An 18,923-nucleotide genomic window follows, 5' to 3' on the forward strand; every position below is an offset into this window, starting at 1 on the left:
CATGGCTTCTTTCAACTCTGGGCAATGGCTCGGCTTCCCAACAGCTGGGGAGGTACCGCCACATTACGATAAGCTTAGCACCGCCGGTTGCAGTACCAGCCTTGGTGTTAATACATATGGGTATTGACTGAATGTGTGCTCCGTGACGGTTCTGATCTGGATTTCGTTTGTGTGCTGCGCGCAGAGTGATCGTTGTCTCGAGCATGTCTTGGAATTGCCAAGTATCCATCAAAGTGACAGATGCAGCGTGTGTGTGAGATGGCTGTCAGACACTGATTTGACTGAGGCATACCTAAGGTACCTAGAGTACGTAGGGCAGGCACAGCAGACCGCCATCGGCAGGGACCGCCCATCCATCCATACTGATTGGTCCGTGCGCCTGCCCCGCCATCGATCCCGCCGATGGAAAATGTCCCCCACCTTGCCCACCCTTGCCTGCCTGCCGGGCTTTCATCACCAGCCCTTCGGCGTCTGCAACCGAGGATTTTCCATTTCTTGACGACCAGCGTCTGTCTCTCAGCGTGTGATCTTTTTTGCGTACAGGCCCCCTCGCTTGGTTCTTCTATCACAAATCCGCAGGAAAACAGAGGTATGAGATTGCTTGCTCGCCGATTGGCTTTGATTCCTCCCTCATTTTTGCGTCTTGCCTAATACGCGTTCAGGTCCCAATTCAGTGAAGAGCGGTGGTTGAAAATTCTCATCGACGAGGTGGCCGCTTGATACGCTTTCAACCATCTGCACACATCGCCACCCACAGACGTCTTCAGGCCACAGCTCTCAACATGGAGTCCTCCGCCCGTGAGCAGTCGCCCGACGAGCGAGCTGCAAAGCGCGTCAAGATCGACGCTTTGCCGTCTCTCGAGAGTGAGACGCCGAGCGGTCAGAATGGGAGTCGCGCCAATGGGGGAGAGCAGGCTGCCGAGAAGCCCCAGGGCGGAGATGCCGCCATGGCTGATGCCCCCAAGGGCGAATCGGGTCAGGACGGCCCCGTCCCCGAGGTGAAGAAGGATGCTCGGGACCGCAATGCTGCCATTGCCCCTATCAAGGCTGAGTGAGTCCCCTTGTTGCGGGCTCTTGCTTGGGTGTGTCGTGGACTGACTTGGCCAGGTTCCTGATCCCGCGTTCGGAGATTGAGAAGCAGCAGGAGGTTTCCATCGACGATGATGCTGCTGAGGGACGCGGCCAGGACCAGGAGCAGCAGGAGCGTGGGGATCACCCACGTCGCGACACGCGTGACAAACGCGACAAGAAGAAGGCCAAGGGACAGAACAAGGAGCGCACGTTTGGCAACTTTGACGACACGTTCCGCCTGTGCAACAGTCGCGCCTATTATCCTGAGTTTTCGCCGCGCGAGTGCCGCTATGGAGACCGCTGCCAGCTGTCCCACGATCTGCGCAAGTACATGGAGGAGGGTCGCCGTGGTGATGTTGAGACTTTTGGCGGCAAATGCCCCGTTTTCGAGAGCCATGGTCGCTGCCCTTCGGGCTGGAAGTGTCGCTTCGTCAGGAGCCACATGAAGGAGATCGAGCGTGAAGATGGTCGTAAGGAGCTGGTGCTGCTTGGCGCCTCTGATGGCACTGATGAGGACCCTGAGGATGCTCGCCTCGGCAGCGTCAATGTTATCGACAACAAGGTCAAGATTGATCTGAGCCGTCGCCGCGTCAACATGGAGGAGGTCGACAAGTACATTTCTTGGATGAACCACGAGACCAAGTTGACCGACGAACTTCACCACCGTCGTAACCGCCAGACCGCCGAAGACAGCGAAGACCTCCGTGCCCAGTACAGGGAGGCACCATTGAAGCCCTCTGAGAAGCGCAAGCTGTACTTTGGACGCGATACGCCCGCCCTGGCGCCCCTCACCACGCAGGGCAACCTCCCGTTCCGGCGTCTTGCCGTGGAGCTCGGCGCTGAGCTGACCTACTCTGAGATGGCCATGGGCCTGCCCCTCATTCAGGGCACAAAGGCTGACTGGACGCTCCTCAAGGCCCACGAGTCTGAGCTCGTCCCGCCCAAAGCTGGCGGTCCCATTGTCCAGGGCTACGATAACGCCAAGGATATCAAGTTCGGCGCTCAAATCTCCGCCAACCAGCCCTGGGTTGCTGTGAAGGCTGCCGAGTGCCTCAAGCGTTTCGTCCCTCACCTGCGTGTCGTTGACCTCAACTGCGGCTGCCCAATCGACATGCTTTTCAAGGCCGGTGGTGGCTCTGCCCTCCTGGAGGCTCACGGCAAGCTCGAGCGCATGGTTCGCGGCATGAACACCGTTTCGGGCGAAATTCCCGTGACCGTCAAAATTCGCACTGGTGTCCGCAACAACCGCCCTACTGCCACATCCATCATCAACAAGCTCGCATTTGGCGCTCGCGAGCACCGCGAGCGCCTTGGCGCACCTGGCTGTGCCGCCATCACCCTCCATGGCCGCAGCCGCGAGCAGCGCTACACGCGCAGGGCTGACTGGAGCTACGTCGCCGAGTGTGCTGCCCTGATCAAGAGCTACAACGAGACAAAGGACGCCGACACTGACACGATTCGCGAGCCCGATGCCTCGACTCTGCCCAACTCCAAGGACGGCAAGATGTACTTCCTCGGCAACGGTGACTGCTACTCACACGTCGAGTACTTTGACCACATCGACAACGCCGGCGTTGACAGCGTCATGATCGGCCGTGGCGCCCTCGTCAAGCCCTGGCTCTTCGAGGAGATCGAAAAGAGCCAGTACCTCGACAAGACGGCCACCGAGCGCCTCGGCTACATCGAAAAGTTTGTACGCTACGGTCTCGAAGCCTGGGGCTCCGACGAGCTCGGCATCGGCTTCACCAGACGCTTCCTGCTCGAGTGGATGAGCTTCACGCACCGCTACGTCCCGCTCGGCATATTGGAGCACCTGCCTCCTTCGCTCAACGACCGGCCGCCCGCGTTCCGGGGACGGAATGAGATGGAGACCCTGCTTGCAAGCAACAACTACAAGGATTGGATCAAGATCAGGTAGGATTCTTGTGAGATGCGGCTTTGTCTTAAGGATCGTGCTGACTTTTGCTTGCAGTGAAATGTACCTTGGCCCTTGCCACCCGGGCTTTACCTTCCAACCGAAGCACAAGTCGAACGCCTACGAGGCCGAGGGTTAGGTGGTCTTTTGCGGGACATATTGGTGCCCTGGTGTGAGGGAGCGCTACTAAAGACAGGTGTATGAGTAACGGTGGGCAGTAGAGGACATGGAAAAGCATTTGCATTATTGAGAATGGTAGCATGAGCTTGTATGTTGCTGAGAACGTGAATAAGATGTCTCCGACAGATTCGCCATTCTAGTCTGTGTGATTCCCGGGTTGTGTTGGAAAGAAGCAGTGCAAGGCTCATCGTGACCTCTTTTGCTTAGTGAGCGACAGCCAAAGCCAATCCTCAGACCGTTGATAATTCCTTCGGAAGGTTGATGGCATTATGCGAAAGACAGGAACTTGATTATCGATCTCCTAAAGCGTCTGACTCTGGAGGGATAACAAACGCGCTATCCTTATTCCAGTTGGAGCGCCAGGAATATTTCTGAACAAGTTGGTCAAGCTCGGGGAGCGACAACTGTAAAGACCAGACCCTGCCTGATTCGGTACCGATGTAGATGAGACCTTTTGAGGAATTGATAGCAACCATTTTATTCGAATAAGGTGGTCTGTATTCGGATGGGATCCACAGAATAGCGGCGTCGTCTCTTCGAATCCAGCCCTCAGAGTACTTGAGTGATTCAATGCCCATGATCAACCTCAGGGATGCAAGGTCGATTTTTGTCATTCCGTTTGTTGTGGTTATATTTATGAACTCCTCTTGACTGGAAAGTCCGGCGGTACTCAGGACCATGTCATTCCTCTTGATAGTTCGGAGAAAAGTCATCTTCGAGATGTCCCAAATGACAGCTTGTCGTCGGTTGTCGGCAGTTATGAGAAAATTATTGTCTTTGGAAAACACTAGATTTCCGTTATCGTATGGAAGTGATTTGTAATTGTGTGGTCGAATCTCGAAAGGTAAATGATTCCTTCCTTCCCGCCATTTCAAAAGGAAAGGAGGCGCTCCCCGGCAGGTCCAAGCCATGATCTCATTGTCATTCGAGAAGCACAAACCAGATCTCGTCAAGACGTTTATTGGTATTTCGAAGTTTGCAATGAATTTGGCAGTAGGAAGGTCCCAAATTTTCAGTTTTGTCTCGTATGCCAACGCGAGCAACAGCTTGTTTGGCGAGAAGACCATAAGACATGAGGTCCAACAACTCCTTCCTTCATAGTCCAAGGTTTGCAGAATATTACGAGTGCCATGGTCCCAGATCCTGATAGTGAGGTCGCTAGACATTTTAGCCACTAGCGTGGCATCGGCTGAGAGGCAGACAGATATCGTGCGTTCATGCTTGTCATTGTTCGCTTCATACCCTAGCTCAAGTGCTGCGGCCTTTTGTGTGTCATTTATTTCGTGATCTGCTTGTACGTTAGATCTTGGATTTAGCTTGAGTAATGAAGGAAGTAGAGTACCAAGTTGCATATCATACACACAGACTGAGTTAGGTTCTGAGCCGGCAGCCGATAACCATCTTCCATCATTCGAAAGTGCGTAGCAACGTGGTATATTAACTATCGATGGAATGCCATCGACGACTTTCATTGCCCCGTCAGTCCAGTTCTCGAGATCGTTAAAACTCTTGTCAGTGTCAGCGCTGCTTGGACGCGTCAAGAATTCCAAGGTTGCGTGGCGTCTGTCCATCGGAACCAGCAGCACCTGTTGACAGGGCTTTCCATCTGGGAGAGCTTTTGGCCGGATAGCTATGCACCACTCCCCCTGTTCATTCACCCGAGCCCCAGTATTCAAGTCCAAGATTACAAGTGTCTGCAAAAAGTCTGTAGCCACCAGTAGTTCATGACGACTCGTAAGGACAAATGCCATGGTTTCTATGGCATGATGAACTTCTTTGAGGGTTTGGAGGCAACTCTTAGTCGCCGGGTCAAAAACCCTGATGTGCCCCTCAGTGTCAACTACAGCTAGTCGAATCTTTCCATTGTCTGAGGCGAGAGCAAAGTCAGCATTCATGGCAGCACTGATAGGACACGTCCACAAGCATTCCCCAGTCGTTGTGTGCCACACTTTGACTGTTCCATCTGAAGACTTGGATGCTACGAAATCGTTTGCGGCGATCGCAATCGATACCACAGCATCCTTGTGGCCTAAGAGTGTTTTCAGACACGTTCCGCTGGGGAGGTCCCAGATCTTGATGGTCTTGTCATGGGAACATGTGATGAAAGCTCCATTGGGCGCCAAGGCACACTGCCAGACGGTGCTCTGATGCCCTTCAAGGACTTGAAGACAATGCCATGTGACGGGGTCCATCACCGCGATTGTACCATCCAATGCGCCAATAGCCAGATGGTTGTCCGCGGTGAACGTGGCTGAGCGTGCTATCCCGCCATCGAATATGCGGAATTGCTTGTTCCAGGATGTATTGATATGGCGTACCTCTCTCGTCCATTTTGGACGCTGAGCTTGAAATGTGTTTCTGACGATGCTAGACAATGGCGCAAAGGTGAGGCCGGAGGCATACAGCTGTAACGGAGCTTCCATGATCGCAGATCTGAAGTACCTAATGAATTGGCCTGCGTCCGTAATGAACGACTTGGCTTGCAAGCACTGGCCAATGGATATCAGCTTCGAGCCTGAACTAGGCCCAGGCATGGCGACTTACTGTGGTTCGTTCTTGAAGTTTAAGCATCTGTGAGGCGCCTCTGTCAAGTCGTTTCAAGAGACTCAACGCTTCTAACCAATGAAGCAAATGGGTGCAAAGAAACGAGTAGACCGCATCTTGATCGTTAATCAAGTCTTCGCTGTGGATAAAGTGATCCGCCCAGTGTAGGCAGGCATATTGGACTGCCGGGGGCAGACACTCATCAATCTTTGTCTGTGGAACATATCTTCGTTCCGTGCCAGGATGCGAGAGACTGCAGATATCCTGTCTCAGCGACTGGCCATTAGAGAGTAGTCGAAGACAGTCTCTTGCAACCCTTCTTTGCGCTTCTTTTTCGTCCACGTGAAACTCAAGGGCGCCACGCTTCGAATCGACGAGATAGTCGCGGAAAGACAAGTGAAATAGTTTGATTCGCTGCACACGACTGAGTGGAATATCCAGCACAGAATGCAAGTAGTCTAGCAAACCATCAAAATGATGAGGTGGTTTAGACAAAAGACATTCGAGTGAAGCGGCGTTGAGAGGCTCGGTTAATACGATGATAGTGCCGACAATCTCATGAAATTGGTTGATGATGTCTTCTCTATCAGGTTCGTCGAGGCCGTCGATTAATTGTTTCAGAATAGGTCGGTAGGTAGGATGTAGTCTCCACCCTTCTATCTGCTCCGTCAAGCGTCTCAGTCGGCTTTCAGGTCCGCCCGGGATGCGTTCATCTTCGATGAAGCGACAGGCAGTAGCTGCGTATATGAACAACGGGACAGATATTTCGAGCAGAAGATTAAACTCCTTGCTCTGTGGCCAACCAGGAGGTAACTGTGCAAGACTACGAATGCCTTCTAACCGGAAAAGCAAGAAGCGTTTGATATCCTGCTCAACAGAGGGATCAGATCCCTCTTTCAGTTTGAGCTCATCAACTGTTGACTGGATGCTCTTAAAGCCTTCTCGAATTGGTGGTTCGTTCCTGCTTGCAATGAAGAAGTTCAGAGGGATTGACGTGATTTTCTTGATATGTGAGAGCTGGGTGATCAGGTCTTTGATATTGCTCTCTCCATCGCACTCATCCAGAGCATCAATAACAACAGTCATTGGAGATGCGACGGAGACGTTCTCCAAAGGCCTGAGAACGAGCATCTTGAACTGTTCTCCCAGTGACTTGGTCGCGATATCGGGATTCGCTTCAATGGTATGTCGCATCTGAGCAGCAGCCGCGGGAAAGCTGCTCACGAGCTGGGCGGCGATGGTCGGAAAGAAGCGGCGAGCATTGCCGCGATCACCCTCGCCCCTTTTGAAAAAGAAACTGGCAGCTAGAAGCCCCGCTGCAGCCAGTTCCCGAGCGACAGACTGGGCAATTGTTGATTTACCGGTGCCAGCCTTGCCGTGTAACCAGCAAAGGGGTTCAATCTCGGGATCGCGCAGCCATCCTCTGATATCGCCAAGAATTTCAATGCGCGTGCCAGCAAGGCACGCTTCAGCTCCGTTCTCCGCATCGTCGAATGCGGCCCCTGGTACGCAGGAAAGCTTTTCTTTGACGAACAGCTGGCTTTCATTTAGTTTGGGAGTGGTATTGCTACTCAGTCAGATGGTGTTTAGATCTTGCTTGGGCGTAGGATTTCTTACGGTATAAGTCGTTTCACTTGTCGTTGGAGTTCGACGTAAAGGGGGTCGGACTTGTTCCGGCATTTATTCAGGCCAGAATGATCCGTGTCTATAAGGTATTCTGTTGGATCATGTATACCAAGGGCTGAGACTTGATTGACAACCTAGGTATTTACTCCATCAGTCGAGGACACTCATCATCAATGCATGGTCGGTAAACTTACCAACCCAAAGGAGAGCCAGCCAAGTGTCAAAGGCTTGGCCTCGCTAAAAGCCAGCAGCTCGGTTTTGCCCCGCCGGGCATCTTTAAGTTTGATCAAGCTGTTGAACCGTCTCTCCAGATCCAAAAGTTGATCGTTTCTATGCCCCAGCATGAGAAGAAGTGTGTTACTGGAACCCAGCACGCTGGTCATAGCCGTCACGGTGGCACCGATGACTGATAGCGGCGATCCTAGGTGGGGAGTTCCAAGGAATATGATGGCATGGGTGTTGTCAATTATATCGGATGACCTCTCCCCGTGTGCGCATAGAGCCTGGGCCGTTAGCTTACAATAGCGGTCTTGAATGCAGATATTGTACCTCTTTGATGATGATACCTCCGAAGCTGTGGCCGATGAACACAATGGGCAAGCACTGAGCTCCAGTTAGCCACGGCGCGTGATGTGCTGTATATCAGGCTGTTCACACCAAGTGCTTTGAAAGATGTTCCGTAAGCTCGGCAACCAGCTGCTCGCCAATCTGTCGCGCAGTCTTGATGGGTGCGTTGATCATCCAGTCGGAATTATGTGCGTGCAATAGAATTCTCGCTTCAGGGAAATCCTCCTTCAAGAAATGTCTCAACAGGTGTACAGGTTGTGTCTTTTCGGTAGAATCTTTAGATCGAGGGGGCAACGCTTCCCATGTTCGTTCGGGGTGTGTACCGAGGCCATGAACGGCGACGATCCTGGTTCAGTCAGAACGGGCATTCTTCCAAATAGGAGAACATGGGGAACCCTAACACAAACTTGGCATTCTCTGGGTTGGAAATTACGCAGAGGCCATTCGGACGTGCATCCTCGCTCCGACGACGAGCCTTCTTCAGCTTGGTGTAGATGCAGTGCGCCAGGGAGGCGGCAACGCAGAGCGTGGTGAGCAGCACAGCCCACAAGAACTTCATGCTGGTGCTTCTGCACACCCTTGGGCGTTATGATGATATACTGTAGTGGAATGCTCGATGTTCTGCTTATGGTCGGTTTGTGAAAACTGAAAGTGTCAGGCTGTGATCGGTGCCATCGCGGGGATGAGGTAGCCTGACATGGTCGCCACGAACCAAGCAGGCTGTAGGCATGCATGAGCTGCGCACGGAGCTGTGTGCTGGCAAGGCAGAGTGCCGCCATTCAGTCATCCTTTCCACGGTCATGTGGTTCGATTCGGAGATAAGGTAAGGATAAGTGACTGACTGCTATTGAATGAAGCCGACTTCTCGAGTCGAGGGTAGGACCAGCACGTGATTTGGCACATTTGGATTGGATGAAGAACCCATGGCTGCACTTCTGAAGTTGTCCCGTTACCTCCAATCTTCACCAACAACGTCAAGAAGGCACAGAGCTAGATCTTGTCGACAATGCTACAATCATCTTCTTATCTCCCATCACTGACCTCAGTTGACTACCTCGCGGTAGTTCAACTTCGCGGCCTGATGTTACGGGGCGACTCCACCGGGCCGGCTCAACCCGGGCATTAAAGCAAGAGGCGGGGAAGATGGCCGAGCCAACTTCAGGGTCACAACACGAAACCAAAGTCCCATCGACCTTATCCGAAGGCGAACATGGTCCCCCCTTGCCGAGGAGGGGAGGCGTTTGCGGGGACGCCACGCGCCATTCCTCAAGGAGCACATGTTCCCCCACTCTGGTGCACTTAGACGCAGATGGCGACCAGTGTTGGACGACTGCTTGGCCAGAAGAGGAGGCAACGCCCATGTCGATCTGTCTCGAGAGCGGTTGGTCCGATACACCTCGTCGTGGCAGCATACCGATCAGCATTGCGTCGGACTTGTATTGCCTCGCAAGAATCCTGCCGGCGAGCACTAGTGCGTGTAACGTGTGCTTGGATATCGTACCCCTCCCCCGCATGTCGGCCTCAAGAGGTTGACGGACGCCTGCGCGGATTCAGGGTGAATGGCGTCTTGGTTGACAGCATGGGGTACCCATGGGGCCTGGTATATACTTCAGCCATTGCCCGGCTCTGGGTCCCCTCCTCGACCGGTTGCCCATTGACATGGCATATTGTTTTGTTTTGCTTTGCAACTCATCATGTCAGCCGACAATGATCGCGTGAGCGGGTTGCCGCACGATAAGGTAGACCACACCGTCGACATCGAGCCACACGATGACAGAAAGAACGAAATCGACGCCGAGGACCAGTTCCCCCCCGAGGGCTGGTTCGAACGTCTCAAGGCCGAGTATACTGGTCAGCACGGGGGCGAGACGCTGCCGGCCGGCTGCGATCCGGATCGCATGGTGGCCGCCATTCTGACCCTCAACGAAGACGAGTCTGTCCAGGTCCTCGAGGATCTCCTCGTCAGCCAGAAAGAGGACTACACCATCGATCGCCAGATGATGGAGCGTCTTCGCCAGCTCATCCGCGGCAACAAGGCCTGCGACATGGAGCAGGGCGAGTGGTCGTACGAGGTCTGCAAGCGTGCCGGCCTGTGTCACAACTGGTCCCCTTACGCCGAAGTTCGCGCCGTCACGTTGCCCTACGATGATGCCGACGAGGCCTGTGAGAGCTTCCGCGCCTATGTTCTGGGCTACTTCTGGGTCTGTGTCTGCACAGCGGTCAACACTTGTAAGTTGTCTTCCTACCTCTGAATTCCAAGGCCCAGGGCTTTCATTGTATGACACAAGACTAAGACAATGATTTTGAAAGTCTTTGCTCCTCGTCAGCCGGGCATATCGATTCCCGGCTCCGTCGTACAGCTCCTTCTGGTTCCCATGGGTCGAGGTATGGCCTGGCTGCTTCCAGACTGGGGCTTCAAGTTCCGCGGCACGCGCTACACGTTGAACCCAGGCCCTTGGACGAGCAAGGAGCAGCTGTTCGCGACCATCATCTTCACGGGTGCCTCGAGCATCGGCAATTTCACCGGTCTTCTCGTCCTTCGTATGCCCGTCTTCTTCAACCAGCGCTGGGCCGGCTTCAGCTTCAACCTCATGCTCGCGCTGGCGAACCAGGTATACGGCCTCGGCATGGCCGGTATCCTACGGCGCCTAGCTGTCTATCCCATCGAAGCCGTGTGGCCCAAGACGCTGCCGACGCTCGCTCTCAACAGGACGCTCATCAACCAAGACAATAAGCGCGAAAAGGTCAACGGCTGGACCTTGTCACGCTACAGAATGTTCGTCTGGTGTGGCATCATCTTCACCATTTACTACTGGATCCCCAACCAATTCTTCGTCGGACTGCGTCTCTTCAACTGGATGACGTGGATCGCGCCGAACAACTTCAATCTCGCCACCATCACCGGATCATACGGCGGCATGGGTTTCAACCCGATCTCGAGCTGGGATCCGAACGCGTCCGGCATGGATGCCATGACAGCCCCCTTTTTTGCCCAGTTGCAACAGTATGTGATGCGTGTCATCTCTGGCATCATTATCCTCATCATGTACTACAAGAACGCCTTTTGGGCCGCTTTCATGCCCATCAACTCAAATGCCGCCTTTGACAACACTGGCAGTGCCTATAACATTTCCAAGGTCCTCAATGACAACCAGCGCCTTGACGTGGACAAGTACCAAGAGTACGGTCCACCGTACTATGCCATCGCCAACCTGTTCGTGACGGGCGCCAACTTCATTTACTACACCTTTTCCATTGTCTACGTCTTCACCAAGTACTGGCGCCCCATCAAGAAGGCGTTCGTCGGCATGGTTGTCAACACAGTGAAGCGCAGGAGCGTCTACACGGGCTTCACAGACGGCCACACGAGAATGATGCGCAAGTACAAAGAGGTGCCGGAATGGTGGTACGGCTGCGTCTTTGCCTTTGGCTTCATCGTCTCCATCGTCAGCCTCACGGCCTGGCCGACGCAGACCCCGTGGTGGTCGATCCTTGGCGTGACAGCCATTGGTGCCCTGCTGACCATCCCCTGGGTTGTCATCGAGTCCATCGCCAGCACCGGCATCCAGCTCAACGTCATTTGGCAAGTCTTGCCCGGCGTCTGGTTCCCCGGCCAGCCGCTGCCGCAGCTCATCATCCTCATGCTAGGCGCCGCCTTTGAGCAGATGGCAGGCAGCTTCAGCGGCGACCTCAAGTACGCGCATTACGCCGGCATACCCCGACGTGCCGTGTTCCGCGGCCACGTCTCGTCCGTCGTCGTCAACTGCTTCATCTACTGCGCCATCCTCGAGCTTCTCATGCTCTACGCCAACGAGGATAGCAGCTTCTGCACCTGGGACAACAGGCAGTACATGGTCTGCGCCTACGCCCACTCCATCTGGTCCTCAACTATCCTCTTCGGCGCCTTTGGCACCAACAACATGTTCAAGCTCTATCCCGTCTTGCCGTGGTGCTTCCTCATCGGCGCCCTCCTCGGCGTCGCCTGGATCGTCAGCGAGAGGACCCTGCCACTCCTGCGCGCCCGCCTCCAGCGCCGCGTCGAGCCCGAGCCCTTTGCCCGCTTCGACCGCTACTTCTGGGCGCCCGCCTCCTCCATCATGGCGTGCCTCAACCCGGCCATCGCCCTCTCGGGCGCCCTCAGCTGGGCGGGCAACAACAACCTCACGTACGCGACGCTCGGCATCTACATTGCCTGGTTCTTCCAGTTCTACCTCAAGCGACACTACACGGCCTGGTGGGGCAAGTATGCCTACCTCATCTTCGCGGGTCTCAGCGTCGGTGTCGCCGTGTCGGGCCTCATTGTCACGCTCGTCTTCTCCTTTGGGGCAGGCCAGGGGTATCAATTCGCCTGGTGGGGGAACGAGGTGCCGCGCGCCGGCGTCGACTTTCAACTCTACAATAATAACGCCTCGCTGAAGGCACTGCCCGAGGAGGGGTATTTCGGGTTGCGTCCTGAGCAGTATCCTCTCAATTGGTAGGGGATTTACGGCTCTGTTGGCGGCAGGGCGCACATGAAAGGGCAGGATTGGTATTGGGTTCGTAGGCATTGATGGTGATGATGATGTTTACAAGTCAACATGGGCTTATTATCAGCATTAGAAATAGATGTCTGGACGTTTGCTTTGGGTATATCTAGTCTCCTCTTGTATTTGTGCTATCCCACCCTCCTTGTCCCAGTGTTTTGCACTTATAACCACGCCGTCGTTGACAGGCCGACGCTTTCCACTCACGTCTTTGGCCTACGTCAGCTCGCTTTAGCGAACGATTCAAGGAGGTCGCTTCGTACATGCGAAGTCGATGACTTTCGACGAAGGCGTCTCGCTTGATAGACCGCCATCGCAGCCTCAAACAGGCGTAGATATTATTACGTTTTTGGTATTTTGTATCGTTACCCACCATGGCTGAACTTTATCTTCAATACAGTTCTTCACAACCAACTACCATCGGCCCTTTGATGGGAGTCATCCGATTTCCACGTCGAACCCGCCCCGCTGGACTCTGTCCCTGTGGTCGGAGGGTCTGACGTGCGCTTCGCCGCCTCGTGCCGTCGGTCCTGCGTATTCTCCCTCATCTCGATATCTCGTGAACTCCGCACAGAACCGCGACTGGCCGTTCGATTGGACGGTGCCGGCGCCGTCCACGTCTGCGTCGAATCGAGCGTGAAGTGCGCGTGGCCCCGCGTCTCCACAACCTCGACCTGCGCTCCGCTCCGCCAGCGGCGCAGGTTCGCTCGGCCGCCGAGCAGCGGCCGCAAGACGGGGATGCAGAGGCACAGCATGGCGCACGTAATCTCGCCTACGGACCAGTAGACGGTCCGGGTCATGACCCAGCTGGCGTCGGCGTCAAAGAGGCCGCGGTGGACGGTGCTGATGCGGATGGCCGAGATGATGCAGGTGCTGTGAACGGGAGAGAACGACGGTCAGTACTAGTAAGCCAGGGGATACACAAGTCGGGATCTGGTATTCTGGAGTGCCATGATTTGACTCACATGAATCCCAGGCAGAAGACAGCGGTGAGCGTGATCTTTTGGGGCTTCGTCAAGGGCAGCGTCTTGATCAGGGGGAGCGGCATGGCAAAGATGACTACGTCTGTGATGACGTGAATGATGCCGTGGGCTAGCCATACCTTCCATCGCGAAGAGCAATAGTCCTGTCCGATGATATTCGGATCCCACTGGCTCCTGACGGGCAGGCAGATCACGATTGGTGCGATGAAAAAGGCCACGAACCAGCACGCTATGAATCCGAGGAATATGTCGCATATACGCTGGAAAGCCGGGAGAGGAAAAGCGCGGCGGTATTGGAGGATAAATGCGCACTTGAGGATGATAATTGTGAGGTGATATCCCAGGCCAGAGAACCACATGAGCTATTGGGTTGCCATGTCAGATCATGGGCAGGTTGTTCAGCGTGAGCTCGAGCGGGAACAGCCGAGCTCCGCCGTCAGGGGTATCGTATTCGCAAAGCAGTGACTGACAGTGAGTAGTACAGATAGGTGCGAGTCGGAAACGTCGACGACGTGACGGCCGAGGCCAAACGCGATAGCTGTTCGAGCCAGGTCAGCACAGCGATTCTAGGCATGGAAGCGAGACTCGTCTTCAAACGTACCGATAGCGACGCCAATGACACTCCCCAGCAGCATCAACTTAGCAAGCAAGCCTGTCAGTCGGCAATACCACGACGCAGAAATGACTGCGTACAAAGAGAGGAAAGGCATAACGAACCATCGTAGCAGCCACGGCCCAGTCATCGTTGCCAAGATTTCGAATAACTTGTATGCGAACGTAGAAGCGCAAACTGACGATTGTGAGACATATGCAACTCATCACGACCACAAAAGCGATCAGGCTCGCCGTCATATTGCCCTGTGCTCGGCGCACAAGGTCGTGAGCCTCTGAGTTGTCCATTTCGGCGGCTCTCTAAGACGCATTCTGATCTGCTTCTCTGCTGCCTTCGGAGCCAGGGATGCAGAGCGTTGTCGGACTCGTGGGCGCCCCAGTGCAGCGGCGTTGAGGCTCGTGATGCCCAGATCAGGCGACTCGATCGAGAGATGTTGGTGATGGCATCGAAGTTGCGAGAGCTGAGCAGGTAGGGACAGGTATATCGGTAGGCGCGGTAAGGGGGTGCCAAGCTGTATACTATGTCTATTCTAGATGATCAGACAGCGCCCTAACGACCGCCTGGGACTCCATGAACCCATATAGTTCATGACGTAGCACACCTGTGGCGGCAGTAGGCATGGGATTTATACGGAAAACGCAGGGCGTAGTTCCTCCCCACATTTCAGAGTTCAGCGGCTTCGGTTCTTGGGTGTTTGTGGTGTTTTGCTGCACGCTTTGGCGATCAAAGCGTCGTCTTCTTGGGCGAAGGAGCGCCAAGTGGCGTGCTAGCGGTGTGTGCCGTTTCCGACTAACAGGTAGCCGGGAGGATGGATGAACTTGCGAGCACAAGTGTCCGCCATGGTTCGCGCGTTCCAAAGAAGGTGACACAGAAACTAGGAGATATTACCGAGAAAAGAAACGGAGTCGCCTCGTTGGGGGGATTGATCGACCAGTGTTATCACACTGCACATCCTAAAAGGTGGTGCGCGTTGCACATGCCACGGCCTCGAATGTGCCGCCCGCTCCCCTTTGGCGGCTGTGTGCTTGTGGCCATAGCTAGGTGAGGATCGTGATGGAGTTCTGAGGGCTGAAGCCAACATGGCGGTGGCGTCCTAGTGGCCAACCATGCGCCTTGTGATGATCCAGCGCTCACAGGCCACATTCCTCCGCACACGGCACACGGGCCGTCCAGGGGGGCATGCTTGGCAGAGAAAACGGATATGCCAGGACTAGACGTAAGGGTCAAGCTTGACTTGTGTGGTTCGCATGGTGATCACCTGGATTGACAGAGCGTGACGGTGGCCATCGCTCAAACAGGTTACGATGATCCGAATCACCTATTACGCCTATATAACAGTCTGGCGATAGTGACCAGACATACTCTCTACACATTCTGGTGCCGTATGGAATAGACAGGCGGAAGGATGCTTATCGAAACTAGACTTGGCCGGTTGCCCTCACTTGTTCGGTGTCTTGTTGTGTCACGCATTGAACAATATCCTTGCCCCTTCCATCTTCGCTCATTTATATTCTCGCTGATGTCTTGCTGTGCTTCGTCCCCCATTTCCTGGCGGTTGGGTCTTCGTAGTCTTGCTGATACACTTGTGTTCCAGCTGCCTTTCTTAGACCTTTCTGGAGGACATCCCCCTCACTTTACTTTGGAGGACCTCGAATCCTCAAGATTGGTTGTGGGGGCTGTCCACTTCGTCTCGACATCGTCGAAGAAGCCTGCTCTCCTAGCTCATGGCTTGACGAGGCACGGGTGCGAGTCCTCGTCAGGTCGGTGGGCCTTCGGGCGTGAAGCTAGGTCGCCCTTGTGACTCGAGGGTTACGTCTATCACTCGATCTCCACTGCAGTTGAGGGTTGAGATTCAAGTTCACCGTTACCCCAGATTTGAAGATGCACAACAAACTGCTAGTTGAGTCAGACCCAGGCGTGGACAGATTGCCTTAAATACTCCTCCCGCAGCTCTCGAGCTGAAGGGTCAATTGGAACATGGTGCACGGGCAGTCCACATCGTTTGCTTGATCCACCAGGTCATAGCCCAGAGGCATTGCCATGTGAAGTGGGCCCGGCGATGTTGCAAGTCTCACGTGAAGCATTGTGATGAAGGTCCCTGGCCACTCTGTTGAGCTACTGACCGTTCCCGTTCCCAATCAACTGGAAAGAGGGAACTATCAGGCGGGTCTGCGACCGAAGTCACCCACGCACATTCCGATGTCAATTTTCAGTATCGAGCTAGCCGTAACCATGTGGGGGACGAGTGGATGTTTCCGAAATAAGGTCCTTTGTCTTACATAAAAATCGATGCGCCGCGTCCTGTCGCAAAATATCATGAGCCCACAGACACAACATGAGGCTCATTCCCGAGTCCCTTCTGCTCTTCTCGAAGAAAGCGAAAAGAGTGCCATTCAGCCAGAGGAGAAGGCGAAAAAGGAGACGAAATGAGAAAGACAACAATCTATCCTATAAACAGGTTGATCGCCGTTGCTGCTGCCATGTCGTGATCGGCGGCGTTTCCGTCGACTGACTCGGAGCCACGCGTGCTTCTTCCCCACCGTGAGGCGAAAGACGGGGCCGCCGATTGCGTGCCGATAGAACCGGTCTATCGATGGTATCATCCAGCGAAAATTTCCTGTACGTATAAGATCAAAGTGAGACGGCTCACTCGCACCGTCTCACAGCTCATCGTCCACTCCCAGAACACGGCATCGACCTCCTTCTCGACAAATACCATGGCGACCAAAGACGCTATCTCGCCCAACGACGATGTTGAGGTCGCGACCAACTACTCCAAGACGGGAGACCGGGACGCTGACCACAATGGCGATTTGCTGACGTCGACTGAGGAGCGCGACCTGCGACGTGGTCTCGAGCAGCGACACTTGTCGATGCTGGGTATCGCCGGTGCCATCGGCACGGGACTCTTCCTCGGCCTCGGTGGAGCCATCCAGACGGGCGGTCCCGTCGGCGCGCTTCTTGGCTATGCCACCATCGGTTGTGTTGTGTTCGCCGTGCAATTCGCCCTCGGAGAAGTAGCAGCCCTTCTGCCGGTCACCGGTGCCTTTGTTCGACATGCCGAGTTCCTCGTCGACCCCGCCTGGGGCTTCGCCATCGGGTGGAACCTGGTCTACGGCAACCTTTTGTCCATTCCGGCCGAGATCACGGCAATTTGCGTCTTGTTCCAGTTCTGGACCGACGTCAACTCGACCGTCTGGATCGTCACCTTCATCCTGCTGACGTTCCTCGTGGGCATCGCCTTTGTGCGCGTCTTCGGTGAAGTCGAGTTCGTCTTCGCGCTGCTCAAGATCGCCCTCGTCATCTTCCTCATCATCCTCGGTCTCGTCATCGACCTCGGCGGCGTGCCTGGCACCGAGCGGATCGGCTTCCGCTACTGGAAAGATCCCGGCCCCTTTGTTGAGTACATCGGCAAGGGCGACTGGGGCAAGTTCCTCGGCTATTGGAGCGTCATGTCGACGGCCGTCTTCTCCTTTGCCGGCACCGAGTCGATCGCCATGGCGGCCGCCGAGACGCGCAACCCGCGCCGCGCCATCCCGCGCGCCTGCAAGCGCGTCTTCATCCGCATCGTCCTCTTCTACCTGCTCGCCGTCCTCGTCGTCGGCATGCTCGTGCCCAGCAACGACCCGCGCCTCGACGACGCCTACGGCACCGCCGCCCAGAGCCCCTTTGTCATCGCCGCCTCGGCCGCCGGCATCAAGGCCATCCCGAGCGTCGTCAACGCCGTCGTCATCACCTCGGCGTGGTCGGCCTCGAACCAGAGCCTGCTCTCCGGCACCCGCGTGCTGTACAGTCTCGCCCTCAAGGGCCAGGCCCCCAAGATCTTCCTGCGCACCACCTCCTGGGGCACGCCCTACGTCTGCGTCCTGCTGTTCACGGCCTTCATGTTCCTCAGCTTCATGAGCCTGTCCAACGGCGCCATGACCGTCTTCTGGTGGTTCGTCGACCTGACCTCAGCCGGTGTCCTCGTGTCCTGGTCCAGCATCCTGTTCAACCACATCCGCCTCAAGCTCGCCATGAAGAGGCAGAACATCCCCGCCGAGAAGCTCCCCTGGCACAACGCATGGACCTGTACGCAAACCCCCCTCCCCTCTGTCGCCACGGCGCCCCCAAGAGATAGAGAGCTGACCAGACACAACACAGTCTACACGTCGTGCGCAGCGTTCGCCATGTGCCTCACCATTCTCTTCACGAGCGGATTCTCCGTCTTCACCAAGGGAAACTGGGACACGGCCGGCTTCATCTCCTCATACTTGTAAGCGCCCATGACTCGAGTCCCATTTTCCCTCCTGGGATGTCTGACTAACAGCCTGCAGGGATATCCCGCTCGTCACCGGAGCCTACCTCCTCTGGAAGGTGCTCAAGAAGACGCGATTCGTGTCGCTCGACAGCGTGCCGCTGGATTCGGCCTTTGAGCAGGTAGATCTGAACCCAGAGGAGCCCGAGGTTGAGGAAAAGGGCTGGATCAGGGCTGTCAGCTGGATCTGGAACTAAGAAGGAGGGGTTTCGATGAGCGCGCGTCATATGCTTGAATAGCGATCAATTGATTTTACGTTGTCCCTGTGAGGAATCTCCTATTTGATAGAGCCCAATATCGATTGCCAGTGATGAATGCAAATATAGGGACGCGCCGCCACTCATATAACGGGTGGGCCAAGATGCATCACATGAGAAGTCATATACATATGCAGCCTGCAGTCATTCTCATTCACAATCTCTTGAAGAGAAATGGGACAAAAAGTGATTCAGGGGAGGCTCGAACTCCCGACCTTCAGTGAACTCGGCTCTGAGAAGAGAGGATGTTAGACTGACGTGATAAACCAACTACACCACCGAACCGATTGAAAACGGTACAATGTTGCGGGAATTATGACTGCAAAGAGAAGGTGTGGGGAGAAGCC

At 55.0% G+C, this 18,923-nt stretch overlaps 5 protein-coding genes and 1 non-coding gene across 6 annotated transcripts; 3 read left to right on the forward strand and 3 right to left on the reverse strand.

Moving 5' to 3' along the window:
* Nucleotides 1–782: 782 nt before the first annotated feature.
* DUS3 (tRNA-dihydrouridine synthase 3) lies at nt 783–3,125 on the forward strand (the record flags this gene model as incomplete). Its single annotated transcript, XM_028634800.1, has 3 exons — nt 783–1,051; nt 1,108–2,985; nt 3,044–3,125. 3 exons carry the CDS (start codon nt 783–785, stop codon nt 3,123–3,125), a joined length of 2,229 nt encoding a protein of 742 aa, XP_028492526.1.
* A 4,353-nt stretch (nt 3,126–7,478) lies between these two features.
* Nucleotides 7,479–8,462, reverse strand: FBXW9 (F-box/WD repeat-containing protein 9; the record flags this gene model as incomplete). Its single annotated transcript, XM_028634801.1, has 5 exons — nt 7,479–7,481; nt 7,531–7,839; nt 7,886–7,939; nt 7,994–8,249; nt 8,311–8,462. 5 exons carry the CDS (start codon nt 8,460–8,462, stop codon nt 7,479–7,481), a joined length of 774 nt encoding a protein of 257 aa, XP_028492527.1.
* Nucleotides 8,463–9,597: 1,135 nt separating this feature from the next.
* D7B24_000546 (uncharacterized protein) lies at nt 9,598–12,381 on the forward strand (the record flags this gene model as incomplete). The annotated part of the gene is made up of 2 exons (XM_028634802.1): nt 9,598–10,132; nt 10,214–12,381. The coding sequence occupies 2 exons, from the start codon at nt 9,598–9,600 to the stop codon at nt 12,379–12,381; spliced, it is 2,703 nt and encodes a 900-aa protein (XP_028492528.1).
* A 449-nt stretch (nt 12,382–12,830) lies between these two features.
* D7B24_000547 (uncharacterized protein) lies at nt 12,831–14,309 on the reverse strand (the record flags this gene model as incomplete). The annotated part of the gene is made up of 5 exons (XM_028634803.1): nt 12,831–13,299; nt 13,392–13,771; nt 13,880–13,947; nt 14,011–14,047; nt 14,127–14,309. The coding sequence occupies 5 exons, from the start codon at nt 14,307–14,309 to the stop codon at nt 12,831–12,833; spliced, it is 1,137 nt and encodes a 378-aa protein (XP_028492529.1).
* A 2,430-nt stretch (nt 14,310–16,739) lies between these two features.
* Nucleotides 16,740–18,516, forward strand: D7B24_000548 (uncharacterized protein; the record flags this gene model as incomplete). Its single annotated transcript, XM_028634804.1, has 3 exons — nt 16,740–18,093; nt 18,166–18,277; nt 18,339–18,516. The coding sequence occupies 3 exons, from the start codon at nt 16,740–16,742 to the stop codon at nt 18,514–18,516; spliced, it is 1,644 nt and encodes a 547-aa protein (XP_028492530.1).
* A 247-nt stretch (nt 18,517–18,763) lies between these two features.
* On the reverse strand, nt 18,764–18,861 carry D7B24_000549. Its single transcript has one exon. It is a non-coding gene; the product is annotated as a tRNA-Val (tRNA).
* Between the last annotated feature and the right edge of the window lie 62 nt (nt 18,862–18,923).

This window comes from Verticillium nonalfalfae, assembly GCF_003724135.2.
Source record: "Verticillium nonalfalfae strain VnAa140/NRRL 66861 chromosome Unknown scaffold_107, whole genome shotgun sequence".
Classification (NCBI taxonomy): Eukaryota; Fungi; Ascomycota; class Sordariomycetes; order Glomerellales; family Plectosphaerellaceae; genus Verticillium; species Verticillium nonalfalfae.